The sequence below is a fragment of the Pagrus pagrus genome (genome assembly GCF_965226575.1).
Source record: "Pagrus pagrus genome assembly, chromosome: 19".
Classification (NCBI taxonomy): domain Eukaryota; kingdom Metazoa; phylum Chordata; class Actinopteri; order Spariformes; family Sparidae; genus Pagrus; species Pagrus pagrus.
This window is the reverse complement of record NC_140203.1, coordinates 25,496,535-25,520,084: the sequence shown is the minus strand read 5'-3', so window position 1 is coordinate 25,520,084 and position 23,550 is coordinate 25,496,535. Positions and strand designations below refer to the sequence as shown.

At 40.5% G+C, this 23,550-nt stretch overlaps 1 protein-coding gene across 2 annotated transcripts; it reads right to left on the bottom strand.

The window, feature by feature from the left end:
* Positions 1 to 244: 244 nt before the first annotated feature.
* Positions 245 to 21,216, bottom strand: lmnb1 (lamin B1). Of its 2 annotated transcripts, XM_084383399.1 has the most exons (12): positions 21,153 to 21,216; positions 18,366 to 18,496; positions 12,176 to 12,332; positions 11,795 to 11,920; positions 11,231 to 11,401; positions 9,477 to 9,602; positions 5,503 to 5,723; positions 5,172 to 5,400; positions 4,945 to 5,049; positions 3,196 to 3,315; positions 2,817 to 2,924; positions 245 to 1,359 (listed from the first exon to the last, which is right to left on the bottom strand). In XM_084383399.1, exons 2-12 carry the CDS (start codon positions 18,389 to 18,391, stop codon positions 1,318 to 1,320), a joined length of 1,431 nt encoding a protein of 476 aa, XP_084239525.1. In that variant the 5' UTR covers positions 18,392 to 18,496; positions 21,153 to 21,216; the 3' UTR covers positions 245 to 1,317. The 2 variants fall into 2 exon arrangements, with proteins under 2 accessions (XP_084239525.1, XP_084239524.1); XM_084383398.1 differs by lacking the exons at positions 18,366 to 18,496; positions 21,153 to 21,216 and adding an exon at positions 16,618 to 17,176.
* Between the last annotated feature and the right edge of the window lie 2,334 nt (positions 21,217 to 23,550).

Below are 23,550 nucleotides of genomic sequence, written 5' to 3'. Positions count from 1 at the left end.
TTAAGGTTAAGGTTAACCTTAAAATCAACAAAATAATTAAGGTTAGGACTTACACTTTGCATGGATATGTTACTTAAGAGTTACAAATGACAACAGCTGTCAATACAGGCTTATTTAGTATTTTTGTCATACAAAATCATTATTTATATTGCTGGTTTCTTGATTGCTATGCTTTATTTAGATAGTTATTAAAGTATCAATGTATGACATAATACCAGTGGAAAGAAATAAAGTGAAATATAAGTACAAGAAAACAACATTTAATCATTCAACTATGAAGATTACAGCATTGCATGCATAGTAACACACCAACACACAAAGTATCACTATCAAAAGTTAAGAATACAATCAACACTTCATAATAAGTGGTGCAATACTTCCTCAAAGTATGCAAAGTAAAACTTGTTTTCTGCATGACATCAGATTACAGCTCCGGTGTGGAGAAATAACATTTCGATGTCACAAGTTTGTCGAAAAAATGACATGTCCTTGTGAAAACTGATGCAGGCTACTGTCCTCAGCTTAGATCTCTCTTCATTCTACCACAAGGGGTCACCAAAGCCACAGTTTCAAATCCTACACATGGGGGGCTTTAAGGTAACTCAACAATTCCACCCCTTATGAATACAATCATGCAATCATGGTTAATTTTTTTTAAAGATAATAGAAGAATGCCACTGAACTGAGACATCGTCCAGACTGGTGGAAGGAGGCTATCTATTACATGACCTCCTGTTATTGTGGCACTTTTAGTGTATTTGACCTGTCAATACTTTGCAAATTTTCTTTTTTAAATATAATACAGTAGGTTTTTAGCATATTGGAAAAGAAAACGCAATGACTTCCGCTAATCAGTAACATTCTGTGGCTTTTCTTGTAACTTAAAGACTAAAATTCACCAGAAACCATAATAATAATAATAATAATAATAATAATAATAAAACAAAATATAAAATAAAATAACACAATTGAATTCTATTTTAAAAATGACACAGCAGAACACACTGTTTTGTAAAGACAAAGCCTGTGCTTGGGTTGAGCTACATTTTGCAAGAAAAGGTTCTGGTTGTTATTGTAAGATACAAAATTTTGTTTAACGACCACGTTATTTTGGTTTTGAGGATGAATATACATCTACAAAAAGCAGTTATGCACCCTTCTGAGAAATAAAAAGATAAAATAAATTCATACATTTTATTAAAATACACTACAAAAGATAGAAAAATAGTTCTACAGTTATAGTTGGCAGCTGACTGGCTGGGCTCAGAGGAGGAGGTGATGGTGGTGGTGATGGTGGCGGCTCCCTTGACACTGGATTCACATGATGGAGCAGCCTCTCTTGCCAGTGCGAGGGTCTCCCTGCACACAAACAGTAATGATACCATTCAAAACACTGTTTGAGGCTTTAAAAGATATCCATAGCCTGGCCTATGCAGTAAAACATAGTCTGAACATCTGAATCAACATTCAGTTTAATTCCCAACATGTCGGTATTCCTTTCAACCTCAAACCTTGTTTGCATTCTGGTCTCAGACTAAATCCAGCTGTGAAGTGAAAATGCAGGTCCTACCATTCATTTTAATGAGGTAATCTGTTTTCGCTGCGGCGGTGCTGGCTGTAGGCGAGAAAAAAAAAAAAAAAAAAAAAAAAAAACCACAGCCAGCTGCAGCGAAAGAAGTTAAAACAGACTCAACTTCTTTTAGTAACACGGCCTGATGTCACAACTGTAAACTAAATATCTCATACAACAGTGTCAACTACCAAAACAGTGCACACTGATTCTAACCAGAATAGAAATTAGTGGAAAGGCCTTGGTGCACTAAGCAAGAGGACACGAACATCAGAGTGTCTCGTCTGAGAAACAGACGCCTTACAGGTCCTTAACAGGCAGCTTCATTAAATAGTACCCACAAAACACCAGTCTCAAAGTCAACAGTGAGGTGGTGACTCTAGAATATTGGTCTTCTAGGTAGAGGAGCAAAGAAAGAGCCATATCTTAGACTGACCAATGAAAGGAAAAGATTAAGATGGGCAAAAGAATGAGGAAGACTGGAAAAAAGTGTTATGGACAGACATAACTTGTCTGACAAGTTTGAGGTGTTTGGATCACATCAAAAAAAAAAAAATTGTAAGACACAGAACAAGTGATTGATGCTGGGGAGTGCTTGACACAATCTGTCAAGCATGGAGGAAATGTCATGGTCTGGGGTGCTTTGGTGCTGGTAAAAGGGAGAGATTTAAAGGGTTAAAGTGGTCTTGAATATGTTGCAACACCATGCCGTGGCCTGCACTTGACTGAATACAACAGGATAATGACCCAAGGCACAGCTCCAAACTATGCACGAATTATTCAGGGAACAAGCAGTCAGCTGGTATTCTGTCAGGCCAGCGCAGTCACCAGATCTCAACATTATTGAACTGTTGTGGGAGCAGCTTGAGCGTATAGTACGTGAGAAGTGCCTATCAAGTCAATCCATTCTGTAGGAGGTGCTTCAGGAAGCATGCAGTGACGTTTCTTCAGATGACCGCAACAAACTGACAGCTAGAATGACAAAGGTCTGAAGGACTGTTAACTGCTGCAAATGGATGGTTCTTTGATGAAAGCAAACTTGGAAGGACAAAATTATTTGAAGTAAAAATCATTATTTCTAACCTTGTTTATGTCTTAACTATATTTTCTATTCATTTAGCATGTCATTGTGAGTTTTCATGGAAAACCCCAGACTTTTGAGCAGTAGCAGTATGTATTTGTAAACATTTAATAGTCCGAGTTAGATTTGTCTGTACTGAGCTGATAGTGTGGCTGGTAGTCTCACCTGTTGGTGGAACAGATCTTCCTCGGTGGCCTCCACTCCACTGTCATCATCTTCCTCACCCTGCTCTTCTACTCCCGTCTTGTATGTAGTGGTCCTCTTTGCCACCTCCTGCGCACACACACACAGTCCATCAAGAAAATAATAATAATAATAATAATAATAAACAGATTATTTTCTCCCTGACACACAACTGGCTGAAACACAGGTTGTCGGGCAGAAAAACAAAGCTGAGATTTGGCAACATAACATATGTGGGTATGGATGGCTCAGTGACAGTCAGGGATGACGTGTGTGTGTGTGTGTGTGTGTGTGTGTGTGTGTGTGTGCGTGTGCGTGCGTGCGTGCGTGCGTGCGTGCGTGCGTGCGTGTGTAGTCTCACCTCTCCCTGAGGGTTGATCAGCACCACATGCACATCCTCCCCTGGAGCCCAGGAGGACTGGTTCTTCCACAACAGGTCAGCTGGAGGTTTGGAGCTCACACCGGCGTCGGACGCCCAAATCTGTACACAGTAAACTAAGTGAACCCCTTTCTTATAGAAGTGATTTAATGTCCAGCTGAAATTAAATTGCAGGGTGTCGTTTCTGCCACCTTTGAACCCCCCCCCCCCCCCCCAAAACCCTAAACCAAAACGGAGAATTTTAGATATTATGTTTTTAGTATTACGTTTTATAATCGTCTGTCCTTACATGATTCAGTCTGAGTGCTGGTAATTTTCTATGCAGACAGAATAGGGATGTGAATGGCAATCTCCCAGTTCGATTTTAATTCTTAGGTGTTGATTCAAAACAATTCTCAATTCAATATTGATAATGGATTATCAGCCTCCAGTATACTGTGTGCTGAACCATTCGCTGTGGTTCTTAATCTGTTAAAATACAATATTATATTTACGGCATTTAGCAGACACTTTTGTCCAAAGCGACTTACAGTAATTCATACATACATTCATACACTGATGGGTACATGCAAGGTGCCGACCAGCACATCAGGAGCAGTTTTGGGTTCAGTATCTTGCCCAAGGACACTTTAACATGCAGACCAGGGGAAATCGAACCAGCTACCTTCTAGGGCTGTCACTTTTTATTCGAAATTCGAATATATTGCGTGTCATTTCAAATTCGTTCGAACTTGATTTTTTGAAAAAGTGACAGCCCTACTACCTTCTGATAACAGACGCTGGCTCTGCCCCAGAGCCACAGCCGCCCTGAATGGCTGAGCATGTGCACTGAGGACATTTGAAGTTACATCCAATTAAACCGCTTGACCATCGCAGATACAATATGAAACACAGCTGGAAAATGTTTATTTTAAAAAGTTAACAGCAATAATTATTGAATTAATCAATTTGAAAGCATGTGTGGGTAACAAAATAAGGGGGTGTGCTCTGCTGTGTTATAAAAGTTTTAAGTCCAGCAGTGAGAGCAGCCTCTCTGCTGCACTGTTAGATCCAGGGGGTCCATCATTGTACAAGACGCTGAGCAGAAGCAGAGTTTTTGAGGTAAAACAGACTGAGCAGAGTTATTTTGTTCACCACAGAGTTTAACTACGTTGTTCAATGCTGCGGTGTGTGTTGGTCAGCTTGTCCTGCTTGTTTCTGTGGATCTCTGCTCCACTCCAATAACATTAGTCTCTTTGTGACATTGCAAAAAGTGTTTGCAAGACGAACATTAAGTATGCAGCATGTTTGTAAAGGTAATCATCCAGTCATCAAATAAAAGAAATGCTTGCAACTGCTGCTTTTTCTGAAGATGAACTTCAAGACAACTCTAGCATGTGCACGCTGTAAATTATCTGGGTGCCGCACAACCCTCGCAGTTCAGTTCTGTCAACATCACGCTATTAATTAATATTTAGAATATACATTATTGACATTTGTGAATAGGTTTTGAGTAATAAGAGGCTCAGTCGGATAAAGATCTCCATCTCCACACAAAAATTGTATTTCCATTGTTCCATTATGTACACCTGTTTCAGTCTCTGAGTTTACTGTTCCACTGTAGGGGGTTGGTTTGCGATTTCTTTGATTTGGATTTCTGTTGTATTGAAAAGAGGTTCCCAAATATGCTAAAATGTTACAGGTTCAGTAGAAAATGACTGAAATCAAAATTAAGTCAAGCTCATGCCCTACCGTGACTTTCTGGCCAACCTTCAGGACATATTTGGGTGTGAACTTGTAGGTGGCTGTAGAATTTCCAGTCGTCTTAATCATCTCATAACCCACCATGGCCTGGTCCTGAGACAGACACAATCAAAAAGGTTATATACCGGATCTCCAAATACAACATTTTCATCTGCAGCTCCACATAAACTATAAGTAACTGAAACAATTTAAAATCTAACAAACAAGGAGCTCACCTCATCTCCACTGTTGTGGAGACAGATGAACTTGCCGTCAGTGTCGATCTCGTCAATGCTGATGGGTCCTGTGGCCGAAGCAGAGTGATCGATGGACACTGAGCTGCTGGCTTCCTGTTCCTCCACATCAACACGCTTTCTCTTTCCGTGAGTGGTCTGCACACTGCGGCTGCTAGACGAGGCTCGAGACACCGTGACACGAGATGAAGGACTGGGAGACAGCTTCAGTCTGGGGGAGGGGAACAACACAGTTAGATATCCAGATCCCTAAAAGCTAAGCAGTAGTATAAATTTAACTCATTAACATCATTGCAAACTTCTGTATTGTCACCTTTCTTCTTCTCCCTCCAGGAGTTTGCGGTAGGCGTTGATCTCCATGTCCAGAGCCAGTTTAACATCCAGCAACTGTTCGTACTCATTCAGCTGTTGCTGCATCTTTGCCTGGATCTCACCCAACTGGCGGTCTTTATCTGTCAGCAGTTTGCGGCACATGTCTTTCTCTTTGGACACTGCTGCCTCCAGCTCCATTATACGATCACGCCAACCACGAGTCTGGATATAAACAAGGAGATCAGAGTCTAAGGTGGAAATGGCACACGTGTCAAACAGCAAGCCAACAATTTACCATGTTTAACTTGAAAAGCTTTGCCAACAGCTTTAATGAAATCATGGCTAGATCGAAAAATAAAACCAGTGTGAAGCATATCTGAAGAAGACACTGGGGGTGTTGTATTTGTTTGCTCAAGTTTTTCTTTAAATTTAATTTATGTGAAACATGTCGGCCAGTCACTGAATCAATAAACATAGATATTGGCTCTGGAGATGTGAAAATGATCCTGTGAAATAATACAAATAAATAATGGATCCAGAATACACACAAGGTGGGTATCAGACACATTTAACATATATTCAAATTTCAACAAAGGCAATTTAGACATGAACATAAGTAAACGCAGAAGGGTTGTATATGTTGAAAGAAACCTGATTATTTTGACATATAAATTTATGATATGATTTATGAGTAGTTGGAATGATCATTTTCACATCCCAGTTTTCTTTAATAATCAAAAGACTAGAAAAATCATGATGATGTGACATTTGTTACAACTTCTTTCCAACATAGTCATCTACAGTATCTCACAGAAGTGAGTACACCCCTCACATTTTTGTAAATATTTTCTTATATCTTTTCATGGGACAACACTGAAGAAATGACACTTTGCTACAATGTAAAGAAGTCAGTGTACAGCTTGTACAACAGTGTAAATTTACTGTCCCCTTAAAATAATTCAACACACAGCCATTATTGTCTGAACTGCTGGCAACAAAAGTGAGTACACCCCTAAGTGAAAATGTCCAAACTGGGCCCAAAGTGTCAATATTTTGTGTGGCCACCATTATTTTCCAGCACTGCCTTAACCCTCTTGGGCATGGAGTTCACCAGAGCTTCACAGGTTGCAACTGGCATCCTCTTCCACTCCTCCATGATGATATCATGGAGCTGGTGGATGTTAGAGACCTTGCGCTCCTCCACCTTCCGTTTGAGGATGCCCCACAGATGCTCAATAGGGTTTAGGTCTGGAGACATGCTTGGCCAGTCCATCACCTTTACCCTCAGCTTTTTTAACAAGGCCAGGGTTTCCCCCAGTGTATTATAAGCCTGGCGGGCCGCCAGGTCTTACTTGCCCCCCCGCCAGGCTAAGCATCGTTTATTTTATTTTTTTAAATCAGTCTTGCGCTCCATCAACACGTGATCAGGTGTCTTTTTCATCACCTGACAACGTCACAACTTCGTCGCGCATAACGGACATGTCACGGACATCATGCTCATCAGACCGCTGCTTCACCAGCTGACCGAGAGGAACGCACCAAGTCGACGCCGACCTCGTAGCCGTTAACGTGAGCCGAGCCGCGGCTCTAGAGGCACAGCCAGCTGCTGCAGCGGCTAGTAGCTGCTAGCTGTTAGCACGTCGTCCCCTGCAGCGTCAGAGCTCCGGACTTCTGTGAGCCAAGCTGCTTTCACCAGATGTGAAAATGACCCAGCGTTTCTCTTTTCAGCTCGTACGGTTCGCGTTTACACACGTTTGTCTTCTCTGGTCCAAACAGTAGATTATCAGTAACAGTATCTTTGGTAGATCCGTGATTGTCACGTTTCCATGACGACTGACCGGAAACAGACGCATGGTCATGTTTACGTGACTCCAGATTGTAAAAATCTCTGGAGACACCAGGCAGTTGTTTTTTAGTTTTTAGTGCAGACAGTTGATATTATTCATCTAAATTATATCTTTATTATTTATTTATTTTTGTAGTTGGTTGAACAGCATTTCAAGGGTGCAATCTGTAAGACCTGGTGTTACATAAATGTCTTATAATAACATGATAATGACAATATTTTCAAATTTCCAGTCAACTTTTAACATTGATCTTAAAGCCTTATGGAATCACTCCTTCTAAGTTCTACTACTCCATTAATGAATCTGTTACCTATAGGGCCCTGCCATCAGTCAATGGTCAGGGTCAGGCCCCTGACACAAAAAACGTGCTTGGGCACCGCGGGGCCGCTGGTGGGCCACCCTACCACCGGGCTTAACAAGTTTTCTGGGGGAAACCCTGAAGGCAGTGGTCATCTTGGAGGTGTGTTTGGGGTCTTTATCATGTTGAAACCCTGCCCTGCGGCCCAGTTTCCGAAGGGAGGGGATCATGCTCTGCTTCAGTATGTCACAGTACATGTTGGCATTCATAGTTCCCTCAATGAACTGTAGCGCCAGTGCCGGCAGCACTCATGCAGCCCAAGACCATGACACTCCCACCACCATGCTTGACTGTAGGCAAGACACACTTGTCTTTGTACTCCTCACCTGGTTGCCGCCACACACGCTTGACACCATCTGAACCAAATACGTTTATCTTGGTCTCATCAGACCACAGGACAAGGTTCCAGTAATCCATGTCCTTAGTCTGCTTGTCTTCAGCAAACTGTTTGCGGGCTTTCTTGTGCATCATCTTTAGAAGAGGCTTCCTTCTGGGATGACAACCATGCAGACCAATTCTATGCAGTGTGCGGCGTATGGTCTGAGCACTGACAGGCTGACCCCCCACCCCTTCAACCTCTGCAGCATGTAACACTAACGAGTCAATGGCTAATTGGGCCCAATTTGGAAATTTTCACTTAGGGGTGTTATTTTGAGGGGACAGTAAATTTACACTGTTATACAAGCTGTATACTGACTACTTTACATTGTAGCAAAGTGTCATTTCTTCAGTGTTGTCCCATGAAAAGATATAAGAAAATATTTACAAAATGTGAGGGGTGTACTCACTTCTGTGAGATACTGTACATAGGTGTAGCCCTGCTGTTTATTCTGTTAACCTCACCATTGTTACTCATCAGCTCTGAATATCTTGTTTAACCCTGAATATAGCATGGTAAGTTACCAGCATTTCGTGTGTTTTGATTACTGCCAAAGAGAAGATCTTTAGATTAGCATGTCGCTGCCACTCTGTTGTCTCTTCTCAGCAAATGACTCTGACAGAGACACAACCTGAAGCTATAGTTGTTGTGATAATTATACAGACTGAGGTTATAGTTATTCATAAATATTGTGCATTATGACCATTTCCTGCTTTTCCCAATATTTTTTCTCTACTTCAGTTACAGATATTGTGATATATTGTAGATTAATTCTTGTGATACATCCTTTTGCACACAAATCTCCTTTGCTGTGATATATCTTCATTATGGAAAGAACATAATTAGGGCTGGTGCGACACATCAACATAATCGATAAATGCCTCGATTTACGTAACATGCGGAGGATGTAAGCAGAACTACTGCCATGCTCGAGCACTTGAAGTGGAATCATCCTGGGGCAGCTGGATTCACATCGGGTGAATCCAGCCTCCCCAGGATGTGGTGCGGTGAAACACCACAGGTTGGTGCGGCGGTGTGGGAGTCACTCCATGGTCTGTGCGTGTGATGTGTTGGGAACCCCCGCCAATCAGTCCGGCGAAAGACGAAGCTTTGTTGTTGCGCGACTGGCATGCTGGTCCTTCTAGTGATATTTTGTCCACAACGATAATAAAATAAATAAATAAAAAATAATTGATAAAAAAATAATCGTTAGGCGTATCATATCGTGAGTTCATGCATATATTGTTCATCATGCATTCACACCCGTTCAGCATTGAGATAAATATGTTTGGCTTTGACCTTCACATGTTTTCATCAAACATGTATGCTCAGGAAACCTATTCTAATTCTGTCATAAAACAACAGCTTATTGAGTAAAATAAAATGTCAACCTCCTTCTGCAGTCCTGACAGTTGGGCAGTAAGGCTCTCGATCCTCAGGGTGGACTCCTTAAGCTCCTCTCGGGCCATGTTGGCTGATGCTCCATTCATCTCAGACAACCGACGCAGGTCCTCCAGCTAGAGACAAACAAAGAGATGGTTCTAGAGTCAGCAACATCAACACTGTGTCTTTCTCATCACACTCTAAAAGAGGAACTGAGCAGCGTCAGTCGCTTCCTGACACACAGGAAGTTAGTAAAGAGCTGGTGTGTTTGCTTTCTTGCATGCATCACGTAGTTTCACTTGATTATTAAAAACAACAACAGATCATAGATTTCTTGCATACTACATATGCAGATGATTTAACCTGTTTTGTCAATATACTAAAGAAAGGATTGAACTGTTTTTTCACATTTAACTTAAAATGTATTATGTTGTCAGTACTACAAGTAGTTTGACCTACTATGTTTTCCTAATTTGCATTTTCTGCCAAATAATCATCTTTATCTTATTTTATATTTGTTCTTTTTCATGTTCTGATGGATTACATACAAGCATGTGGATTGCAAATGTGTGCGCCAAAAGGTGGTGTGTTTGCAAAAGTCCTCAAACTATCAATACAATGAGTAAAGGAGAAAATACTGTGAAAAAAACTGTATTGTAAGTCAAGACAGCAGAACAGAAAACTACCTTTTTAAAAGCAGTGCATGAAACTTTAAAGGTCACACATGCAGTCATTTAGTGATAATATAACCAAAAATAAAATCTCCAAAATATTTTAAAAAGTCTACTGCTTCCTATCTCGTCTGTCATTTACACGAGTTCCTATCATACCTTCTACTAGCCCTTTCCTGTGTCAACATGCCTGTGCCCTCATACACAAAGTCAGCTCCATAAAGAAATGGGTTACCCAGTTTGGTGTGGAAGAATTTGTTTGAGCCCCTTCCAGTGTTTCCCCTAGGAGGAATCGTAGCAGTGGAGGTGTCACATGTAAAAAAAAAACGTTTGTACATTTGCAACGTGCGCTGTAAACTACTTAAGGCATGTGATGAGCCAGTTCAATATCAACTTTGTAGGGCACCATCATGAATGCCCGAGTTCGACACCAATATTAATGCTGCCACCGCTGTTAGTTGTGTTAACATTGATATAATCGGGAGGCAAATTATATTTCTCTTAAAGTTATAAATGCAGAGTCCTCTTCGTTTATAAGCCTTACTGCCAAGTGTGTGAAAGTGCAAAATAATAAATAAAGGCGTCCTCTGTGGATATGCTCCAATCGCAGGCCTGTCAATTAACCTAGATATGAAGCGTCCATAGTGCAAAATCATATAGACCTATATACAAAATAGAAATAAACCTCTCTACTCCTCCTTTCCCGTCTTCCCCTATCATCCTGCTCGTACTCTGCTCCACTCCTCTCCTCTAAGAAATATAAAAAAATAAATATTTCTAGATGCATATAGGGGAAACACTGGCTATGATTCCAATGTCATCACCTAACATCTGTGTTGGACCTCCTTAATCCAATATTGGCTGAAAGGGAGCAAATCGCTGCAGCCAGCTTTAAACAATTGATTAAGCGTCTGTAATTTTGACAATATATATATGCAGAGGCAGTCTTTCCACAACTAAACTCCTATCACAGCAAGTGCAGCCAGAAGATTTTTCTTTCAGTCAACGCTTTCACATGGAATGGATTACAAAGGGAACAGACTGAATATGTACCGAGACAGTGTGCATGCAGACAAAGTGTGAGTTCATACTTTCGTCACGTAGGTGCTCTCCATGTTGTCTTTGTACATCTTGATCTGCTCCTCATTCTGAGCCCTCATATCAGCCAGGGCCTCTGTCAGTTTATACTCATACTCCTGCTTCCGTCCAGAGTCCACCTCCACCAGTTGGGACTCGTACCGCTGTAGAGCCTCCTTCACCTCCTGTAGGTCAGCACACATTTCATTTTTTTAAGTATCTTGAACTGCTTTTGATTCCCCTTTTTTCAGCTTGTACATTCTTTTGTGCATCTCTTGGTTAACATTATTATCTGTTGTGATGGCTGGAGAACCTGGAAGCACACAACTGTATATACTTTGTGAACACATGCATATTTTTATTGAATTTCTGTGACTAAGACAGTGAAGAATGATCAAAGCAGTGTACACCATCCTGCAGCAGCAGGGATTACCTGCCACAATTCAGTTTAGAGAGAAATCTGCCAGACAGTCCGTGTAGACATACAACCATTGTGCATCATTACCATTGAGCCATGTATATGTATATCCGTGCCAGAGTCTCAGCTACTCAGACTTAATAGGACGTCAAATTCTCACCTCCTGGTGCATGTTCTTACGGAATTCCATATCCTCAGTCAGACTCTGGCAGCGGTTTTCCAAGTCTACACGAAGGAGCATCTCATCAGCAAGGTGCTTTTTGGCCTGAGCAAGACCTGTATCCAGCTGACAACACACAAACACAACAGGCAGGGCTTTAAAAAATGTGTCTAAATGAACAGGAAAGTGTTATCAGTTTTGGTCCAGACAAAAAAATAGGAATAGATTCAAAATAAAATCAGATAATATTCACTTATATACTGTACATTTGTTTTGAGGCACCATTGATCTCTTTGCATCACTCAACTAATGTTCAATGGAACAGGTTCTTAGAAAAGAAAATATTTCAAGCCTCAATTTCATGTTGCTGCAGTGTCCTACCTCTTGCAGTTGTTCTTGCAGGTCGGCCAGTGTGGCCTCCAGGCTTCTCTTCTCAGACAGCGCTGTAGCCAGCATGGCATCCTTCGAGTTCAACTGAGCCTCCAAGTCCTTCAGCCTTGCCTGGGCTCCGGCTGCTTCAGAATCCTTCTTGTTGTAGCTGAAAGGTAGAGGACAAGGCATGGTGAGTGCATGTGGATGATAGCGTGTGATGTCGGCGACTGCAGGTCAGCGTGAATACCTGAAGACTACAGACAAGGATGCGTGTTGCTTCTGAATATCCTCATACAGGTCTGACACATGTTGGACCCATTTCCAAACCTGATGAAGCAGGCAGAGTGACACAGGAGTGGGTGTTCAATGACTACACTATAGTGCAGTATCATTAATAGCAGAGAACAGGGTGGCTATGCTTCTGTGCGTTTAAAAAAGCATAATGAACATTTGTATGTTGACAGTTTGACCACATTTGTCATGACTAGGGTTGTAATGACATGAGATTTTAACAGTGTGAACCATCTCAGAAAATATTACAGTTTCACGAGACGTTGTATTAAACAATTATTATTATCATCATCATCATCATCATCATCATCAGCAGTTATAATGACCTTTATAGAAATAAAAATGCAAAGGTTAACAAGGTTAACAAGCAAATGTACGCAGTGTGGTAACGATCAATTTTCAATTCAAATCCTCGATTCCATTTGATTTACAATTTTAAAAAAGTTCATTATTTGGTTCTATTCTCAATCCTTTTGTTTTTTCCTCTCTCAACACAGATGGCTATGCCATTTTTAGGCTAGTCTCATCAATGATAACTCATTTCATTTTTAAATTCTTATTTCAAAAAGATGGTATTCATGGTGTCACTAGGGATATAATCTCCATTATTCTTTTGCAATGTACCACACTAAGGTCTTACTGTCAAACTGAAATAATTGATTAACAATATAAATGACAATAACTTGTGTCACCAGCCAATTGGAAACTAACTGTAAACAAAAGAAGAGAAGTCATAGAGGGTAGCTGCCATATAGTGGCTTGTTTTTGTAACTGCAGTGTGCACTCTTCACAGCAGATGTCATTCAAGTTCACAACAAAATATCCAATATGTGGCCACACACACACACACACACACACACACACACACACACACACACACACACACACACACACACACACACACACACACACACACACACACACACACACACACACACACACACACACACACACTCTTAAGCCTCAACTGCATACTCTCTAAATGTTATCAAGCATAAACGAGTAGAGGAAATAATAGACAGTCTAGTGACAGCGTTTATGTTCCTGACAGCGGAGCAGCACAGGAACAGCACGATGCACACTTCTTCCCCCTGAAGATGGAAGTAGAGCATTGCCCGTTTAAACTACTGACACATACTACCACCAGCTGCTGCTTTGCCTATAGCTTCCCTTGTCCCTACTACCTGTGGCCACAGTTGCTCACATTAGTTTTTCCCATTTTGATTATTCCAAATAATTGTCTTTAAATTACTACTTTGAAGAATATTGACAAATATAGATAAGAGCCACATATTTCACTCTCTCAACACGTTGCACATCTGTTTCCCAGCTCTGAGCCTGTTGTTAAGTCAACACAGTGTTACTGTTTCAATGGGTTTGTGAGTAAAGTAGTTGTTGGAGGAGCTCTGTTGGGACAGAGGCCAATGAGTTTCTCATGGTGGGCCTCAGGGTTACGATGAGCGGTTGGGACTGCCGCTAAAGTGGACAAACTATGCATGGAATGTACTGTGGTATGTCTGCTTTCTCACATTTTACTGAGAAACATTAGCTGGGAGGCACAACCACTGGCCAGAGAGGCTCATTCTCAATAACACCCTGGGCTATGAACTAACTTCTGGCACCACTGGTGGAACCGGTGTTCCCAGCTTCCTTGGTTGGTTGAACCAGCAAATGATTTGGTCACACTACAGACCATAATTGTCAGCATGATTGCCTATGACCTGTGACTGTACCGGTCAAAGTTACACATATGCCACCCAGTCACCTCCACCGGGAGCGCCAGCCCATACTGCAAGAAAGAAGCTTTTAACGTTGTATACACAATTCACGTGAACTTTCATTTCAGGTCAGCGTGTGAGTCCTTATAGCGTTTTGCTGTCATTTGCAGTCGCACTTTGTAACGCCTTTCTCCTCTCCTCTGCTGCCTGTGTGTTTCACTGCATGAGTGAAAAGCAGCAGAAAGTTGAAACAGAATTAACTTTGGAGAAACGCAACCTCACATCATACTGTGGTGGCCAATCAGTTTAGCATGAATGACCAAAAACACAATGGACTGTAAAGTTATGTTTCACATGTAGTCACTCAATTTGGCTTTGTGCACCAGTTAAAAACACTTTTTTCATGCCGATGCAGACAATCAACGTAAACAATGTATAACATTGCAAATATTTCTATGGCAAAGGCATGGCCCGCAGATCAGACACAGAGTAGGACAGGTCAGTTGTGGTTATATTGGCAGTATGGCTAAACGTCTTGTGCACCAGTTATAAAACCAACTGTAATAATTTGCCTCACATCCTGGTTGTTTATTATTATTTTTATCCTGTTGATGTGGACAAACAATCACTTGTAGGACCAGCATGCCAGTAAAAGACCAAAAGAACTAGCTTCTCCTCTGCTGTTTAATGACAGTTGGAAAACTACTTTTAGGAGCATTACTGCCACCTTCTGGATTAGCAGTTGTTAGAGTTCACACAAACGGGCATGGTATGAAACTCCCACACTGAATTAAGTTGTGGTCTAATTGTTTTTGCAGTACTCGTTTTTGATTACATCACTGCTATGCGCTTTATTGTTTTTTGTACTTTGCTTTGTAGAAACTATATCCACATGGTGGAGCAAAATGGTGGACTTCGTGGAAGAGGACCCGCTTCCCCTGAACATATTAAAAGCTCATTCTAACATAATGAAAACACAATGATTCTTAGTTTCAGGTTATTGTATAATTAAAATATTATCATATTCCATATTTGCTAATATTACTTTTCATTTCTGCCCTAAATCCTATACTCAAGCTTTGAAATTTTAAATAAACTAGACTAATAGGTCCTGTAAACTTGCCAGCTGTCACTACCACCTGTTTTACTGTCAGAGAGCTTGACACAGTACTTGCTCTGTTCAACAACGTACAACAGCTCCACACCTCACTGCTCAGACTGATTAGCACTTGTGTGCAGTACATGTGCATCTGGGATGTAGTTTACTCTGTATAGAGTGCTCATGCTACATTCATTTAGCAATGACTGTGGAGCGCTACAACACTGTTATGACCAGTCCGTGGGATTTTAGATGTTGGGGAAATCAAAGTTGTTTTCAGCTAGTTTGGTTTCACACCCAGTTAACAAAACAAAACAAAAAACTGGAAGAAAGAAAAAGAAAACACAGCAGCTGTCGGTGCCAATTTGAGCTGTCGCAACACCCCACTGCTTTGTGTTTATCATGGTAAAACACAGTAACGTTCGTCTAAAACATTTTAAACAAGTAATTGCACACTTGATCGCTTAATAAGCATCATATTTCTGAAAAGGCATTGAATCCCCAAACTTCTGAGAATAAATACTCCACATGGTCAATTCATGCACTTAACATCAACAGCTGTGAGTAACAGTTGCTGCCACCTACTTCCCTCAGATATATGAGAATAACACATACAGTAATATTTCATGTGTGTGGGTGTTATGTAAACAAAAAGACTACAAACCCACATTTCAATAAATACTATTTGGATATCATAATGATGTCACTAACATGTATTGTCTCTTCTAGATGTAATTCTGTGTACAATTTAAATCATAGCAAGAAACACAATACTCCAATAACTATTTCTGCCATTTTCCCAACGAACTACCAAAATCAGTTAGACCATGAACGCATCATGTCACCTTCACTGACCGCTTAACGTTACTCCTGCGTTTTCTGCCAGTATAATAAAGCCACAGTTAAATCACTCACAATAATTAGCGTTTCTTTTCAACCGATTAGATTATTTATTCAGCAATAGACATTTTTTTGAGTTTACATTTTAAAGGCCGATTTCACTGACACTCTTTCAGCAGCACAGACAATGGTGGGCGGTAACGGCCACTGTCAATCAATTCAAAATTTAGTTAATTATTGTTCCCTTTTTTAAAGTGTGTGTAGATTGTAATTTGATGCAGTGTTAAACAAACTAAGACAGTGAAATCCAAAAGAAAGTTTTTTAATGGCCCGGTTTAAGTGACGCTTTCACCAGACAAGAAAACGTAACCCTAAACGGACCGGCGTACGTAATGTTGCAAAAATGGCTCGAAAATCAAAGTCAGCACCAAGTCTACAGCTAATAGTCCAGAGTTCGTGGCCGTATTAGACTGCGTTACACGATTTAACTCTTAAAAGCTTACTTCTGTTGGAGCTGATCATGGTCGGATTTGATCTTTCCCAGCTCAATCTGCAGCCAGGCCCGCTCCTTTGAGGAATCATCCAAAGACCTTCTGGTATCGGCTAGCTCAGTCTCATACAGGGCTTTCAGTCCGGTTACCTCCCGGCTCCTCACTTCTTCTTTCTCGTTAATTTGCAGGTGTAGTACGTCGTTTTCAGACTCTAAACTGCGGACTTTATCGATGTAAACGGCCAGGCGGTCGTTGAGGTCCCTGAGCTGTTGTTTCTCCTGCAGCCTGGATATCCTGGTCGGGCTCAACGGTGTGTCGCCGCCGCTGCACGTGCTTCTTTGGCCGGTCGGAGTTGCAGTCGCGGTCGCCATTGTGGGAGAGTAGCTAAATAACCCTTATGGAAGAGAGTAAACACACCAAACCCAGATACCGCTTCCGCAGATCTAACGACGGGGAGTAAAGTGCTCAACAAGAACCAGCACCACTTAAAACTATGCTGGAAGTATATCCTGTCGTTCCCTAACCGAATGAAAGAGGGGGTTGGCTTCCTAATATGGCGGCTCATTGAAAAACTGTACGTTGTCTACCAATAGCCAATAGCGTAGCTCGACGCTGTGCGTTCTTTCAAATTCCACTTTTGGTTACACTTGTGAGCTCAACCAACGTACGCCCGGGCAGGCGGAGTCGATTTCCATCCCGCTATCTACAGCTTGGTTTCATCGGCTTGGTTCATTTGTTGAAGCTGAGCGTCCCGGCGTGAAATACAAGCGCTCCCTGACTTTCAGATAACGACTGAGCGTAGAAGCATTTCATTGTATCACATCCGATCATATCTGCTAGGAATGGGCTGGGAAACAGTGAGCAGGGAGGGGAGAAAAAGATGAAGACGTTTGGTCACTATGGATCTTCCTCACATATTTCAAGAAAATCAATAGCACAAAAATAATGACATTGACCAAATTACTTCTTCAATTTACAAATAAATAGTTCTTATTTTGTGCTGTTGTCCTGTCTCTCTGAGGAATACGTGCAGAGCTGAAAAAACAAATAAGGGGTACAGAAAATATATAATAATCTGCATCCTGTTCCTGTATTGTGGTGATTGTTACGTGTACTGCTCTACCTGCCTCTGTTATTGCTCCTCAGGGAAAATTAAAGTGAACTGAATTGAGTAAGGACCTTTTTCTTTGTTTTGAAGGCAACAAGATGGACGTTTCTTAAATTGGTTTTAATCAAGAGGGGATTTCCTCAGGAAGAAATGGGCTGACTGAACTAAGTGGGGGGAACTTTTCAATATTAAACCCTAATTATATTTGTCAAAAACAAGAAGGCTGTGAAAATGTAATAGCACTGTTTAAATACAGTGTATTCACAAGGTGTATTATTTTAATTTACTTTTGTCTTATTTATTCTGTTAGTATTTTTTTTCTAATAGTCTATGGCATTATCTTTGGTATGATTATTTTGTTTGTTCACAAGTGTTTGTACTTAACATTCCAGTGAATTTTTAGGTCCTTACATAATAATAATAATAATAATAATAATTATAATGACAATAATAATGATTTTTTTTTTTAAAAGACAAAAAAATGAAGTTATAGCACAAGTTATAGCCCTGGGCTTTTTTTCACATTAATATTAGAAATGTTTTTACAATAGGTAATTGAAGACCATGCAAAACTATGGATTTCTGGGAAAAATGGATTATATACAGGGGTTTGACAGTTGAAAAAGATATTATTCATTACTTCAGTACATACCAAAATTTAGCAGGCTGCAGATCCATCACCCCTCAGTGGTCAACCTTGCATGGACGGTCCATAGTAAGACAGTCAACACAGAGCCATTTAGGCATGTGTCAGTCCTTACTTAAAAGGGAGTGGCCCCAACACTGCAAGCCATTGACACAAAGACATTAGTCAACACTGATGTGGTAACACGGCAAAATTCAACTTATTATTGTTCGTTCAAAGTGTTAATACACTAAATGATTACCTTTTCTATACTTGTCTACAGATTTAAAGGTCGTCTGTGATAATACACATGAAAACTCAACATTTTTTGTCAGGAAAGCAACCTTTTAATCAGACATCCACAGTACAGATGTTCCATAATGTCTCTATTCAAACTTGAAAGCAAAGTAACATTCAGGATGTAATGCTCATGCAATTTGATACTCAGCATTTGTGGGAGAGAGCTATAAAGTTTCTCTCTTTTCTCTAAGCTGGCAGCACGGCTACAACAGCAGTTAGTTGAGAAATAATCACATCAGGGATGAAGAGTGTCTTCAGTCCTCTCACAGACTGCGTCACTGGTGGATTTTAAAGTCATTTTGAAGCTGAATGACTGTTTATCTCCTTGATTGACGACCAACATCAGTGCTGCGAGGTCCACCCCCTCTCCTCACCTATATAATCAACACTAGAGTTTCCCTTAAAAAATGTTCTCATCAGTTTTTATCATTGGTCGTGAATGCTGAGTCATCACTCACAACATATGTTCTTCTACATTTTTTTTCTGCCACCTTTTTTGGCACTGAACTCCTTCCACATTTTTCAAAGTAGAAACTCCATGCAAACATCAAAATACTGAGTTCACTTAGTAGATGATTGCAGTTTGCATGTTTATTTCTGATTGATATCTTTCATACTAGTCATCAATACTTTCATTTCTGTGAAAAAATTCCCAAATGAATGGCTGAACGTTAAAAATTCCCACATTTTCACACTTTTTCAAATATTTTCAAAACGGCCACTTGTGGGTCATTGACCCAACCAGCCTCTATGTAGGTTGTTAGGGCTAGGTGAGCCCAGGTGTGAGTGGTTGTTAAGCTGTATGGGGAGGGAACTCAGTGTAGGTGGGTGATAAGTAATGTCTTAGGCCACCTCCTCTGTTCAAGGACGGTCAATCCAGTTTGACATAGTTTGACACACATCCTCTATCAAACCATCTGTCTGGCCAAGATGTTTACATTGTTGTCCTCATATCAAATCATTCCTTTGAAGACATCTTGGCCAGAGAAGACAGATGGTGAAAGAGGATTAAAGAGGAGGAAAAGAATCCATCTATGTCAAACTGGACTGACCAGCTTTGAACAGAGCAGGTGGCCTAAGACATTTCTTATCACCCACCTACAATGCAGTACTGAGTTCTCTCCCCAGACAGCTTAACCACCACTCACATCTGGACTCACCTAGCCCTAACAACTTATATGAAGACCGGTTGAGTCAACGACCTACAAGTGGCCCTAACACTCTGAAACTCAGAGCTCACATGTGTCCTTAACGACTCTGTAAGGACACTCCCACACAGAGTTTAAAAGCCTGCAGCTCCTCCAGTTAGTTAGAACTGAAGAAGCCTCTTGGATGAGAGGTGAAACATCTTCAAGAAACTGAAACAAGTCCAGTTTCCTACGATACAGCACTTAGATTTAATTTTAAATCGGCATGAAAAGAAGTTACTCAGACTATCTTGTAAAAGTATCTCAAATTTGTGCTTGAGTATGCTACTTGAGTAAATGTACTTAACTACATTGTACCACTGAAAGCACCTGAACTGCTTCTAAAAGGACTGTATGATAATGTTTTGTCAACTGCTGTTACCAAGGAACTCTGCCTTGATTTTAATCTCAACTACACACCTGCATAGTTTCATGAGCGTATCTTGCATGGTTGTGACAGGTTGAGACAGACAGACAGACGGAAAGGCAGGGTGAAAACAAACCAGCTGCAGTAGAGTGGATGGGAAAGATTGGAACTGAATGATTGGAAACGTGGGCCAATGGTGCCAAGTGGGGGGCCAGTGGCCCCTTTAATACCTACCCATCTTCGAACTTGAGCTTCATTTTGATCTCAACTGCACACCTATAAAGTGTATCTTGCGCTAATGTGAATCATTGTGACACTACCACACTGACAAGAATCTGTAGACAGACAGAACACCATAAACACCTTCACCTGTCCATCCCACACACCTCTCTGTGTTTACTTGTATGATATATGGTTTGATGTTTTGTATGTCTGTGATCTGCTGTTAACGGTATTTGACTGTATGAATTTGAAATGTTTTTATTGTATTCTTCTGTCTTTGTTGTGTTTGACTGTTGTCAATACATGTATTTGCAAACTCTTTATATCTCTTATTTATGTGTTGTTGTTTAGTAGTTCACATAGTTGATCATTACTTTTATTTTTCATTATTTATTTTTTTTGAGACTCTAAACTTCTTCACCAGTTCACCAGAGGCCTCTCATAACATTTTTTTGTTCAGCAGTTAATGGTTCACCAGTGCCAGGGACCATAACTCAGAGAACAAATAAACACTCATACAGTTTTGAATATATAGCTGAATATAGTTTCCATGCTCCCTTCAGATATTCACAGTATTTTACCCCTTACTTTGGTGTCATTTTTTCAACAGTTTCAATTCAAAAAGAGATAAAACAATTTGCTAAATTAGTACCTTTTAAACACATAATGCTGTCTATGCATACAAAGTGCTACACACACACCGATCAGGCACAACATTATGACCACCTGCCCACCTACCCCATTGAAGGTTCTGTTCCATTTAGTGTAGCAGAGCTTTTCTAATGAGCCAACATGCACAATAGCAGCACCCTGACTCTGTTTGGCCTGAATGGAATGGAAACTTAATTAGTATCATTGGTAACACCTGTTTGTGTCCTACTCTCTCATGTCAAAATGGCTGCTGTGAAAAAGGTCTCTTGCCCTTCCTCATGTGTCACCGGTCTGATGTCTCCCTGATCCCAGATTGTTTCCACCTGTTTCCCATTACCCTCTTGTGTCTTACAGTCCGCGTCTCCCTTTGTTCTGTGCCAGAGTATTTCGTTCATTCGTGTACCTCCAGCCTATGTCCACAGTCCTCGCCTGATCTATGCCAAGTGCTCCCAAGTTTGTATTCTCAATTCCTTGCTTCCTCTTATTTTGTCAGTTCAGTTTTGAAGCCAAGTTTAATTTTGTAGCCGTGTTTCTTCCCTCTGTTGGAGTGGTTTTTGTTTCATAGTTTTTTCGGCTCAGTCGTGTAGCGTAGTATATTTTTGTAGCCTAAGCATCTTCCGCCGTTGGAGCGTTTTTCGTTGTTAAATTTTCATAGTTTTATCCTCGTAAGAGTAGAGTAGTTTTCAGCCTTTTCTTTTCCTCCCTTTGGAGCGATTTTCTGTTGTGTTTTTAGTTTTGCTTTAATATTCTCTGTGTTTTGTTTTCGTGTTTATTTCTGGATTTCCTGTTTGCCAAGTTACTAGAGTTCTATAGCCTATTTGGTTGTCACTCTGTCTTAAGAGTAAATAAGTGATTTCAGAATAAAAGCCTACTTGAACTGTTCTCGCTCTGCATCGGAATCCTCCTTTCCGCCCAGGCCTGACAGTTTGAAAAACTTTAAAAATATCATCATTCTATTAACAGAAAACTGTCTGGTTGATGTTTAGTAGCCAGAGAGACTAAATAGACATACATTCGTATTACAAACTGCACACAATATATCACAGTGGTAGTCTGTTGTATATTAACACTGATCTGATTTAATTAGGCCTATTGAAGTACTGAGCAACACAAACTCCTGTTAAGTGGCATGTGAGGATTAAAATCACATCTGTGGAGATGTGAAGCCCTGATGGTCAAAATACTGGACAGATCAATAATCAAAGCTATTGTCTTTTATTTCATTGTTCTGTGGTTGTTCATTAATGTTTTTTATTCATTTTATAGTTTGAGGGGAACAAGTTTGCTCAGCTACAGCGACAAACCAATATGATACTGATGGAGTTTAACCCATGAACAGAAATCACAGATCACCTGTACAGTATTTTAATAGGCTACCCTATTATTAAAAAACAGAGCGAACAAACTGATAGGCTATATGTATCTGATCTGATAACATATTAACTAAACAGAATCAGATCTAACCCAATCTAGGCTTGTTCGAGATCTGCCAGGCCTGCGCAGAATCGATCAATGGCGGTGTCCGACGTGATCCCAACGTGATCCCGACTTGCTCTGACATCATCACACATGGGCAACAGTGATCTCACGGGATCAAGGCGGCTGCAGTTTCTGGAGCCAGGCACTGTAGTTGTTCTCCATCAGGGACCTATTACTACACCCCAGGAAACAGCTGTTGCAGTTGTTCAGTAATTGAATATGCTGTTGAACATAGTTTACTATATTGTTCAGAATTAAACAGTTTACTGCAAGGCATAAATTATTTGCAACATTAATCTCTAGTAGACTGGGCTTTAAAGCACAGGTTGAGTCTGGTGTGCAGGCTAAGCCACCTTGTGCTGGATGTTACCAGTTGCCCCCAAGAAAATCTTACACTGTATGTTTTAACAGTCTGGTTGAAGTTTTTTCTCCAGGCAGTGATGAGAAGTAAAACCATATGATAAGTCTCAACCAGGAGTCCTTTTACCCCACTTGAAATTGTAGATTACTTGCTCTGAACTTGAGTACATCAATTTCCATCTCCTTTGTACTTCCAATCCACTATACTCTGGAGGAAAATACTTAACTTTTTTACTGTTATATTTTTTCAATTGTGGAGGAAGTACTCAGATCTTTTACTTCAGTAAAACTGTGATACCACAGTGTAAAAATACGAGTACAAGTAAAAGTCCTGCATTCAAAGCTCCTTACTAATGTGAAAGTACTAACATCAAAATACTTATTTATACTTATATTCATTATAATTATTGATGTATTGAACAATAAGTTCACCTAAAAATGAAAATTCAGTCATTATCTTCTCACCTCCTTGTTGATGGTCGAGTAAAGTTTTGAAGTCCACAAAACATTTCTGGAGATTCACAGCGTTGCAGCATTCTCCAAAACAACAGAAGTAGATGGGGACTTGTAGGACTGGAGGCATAATGCTTTCTCTGCTTAACTGTAGTTTCACCTGAGAAAATTGAGACACATCTAACTAATGAAC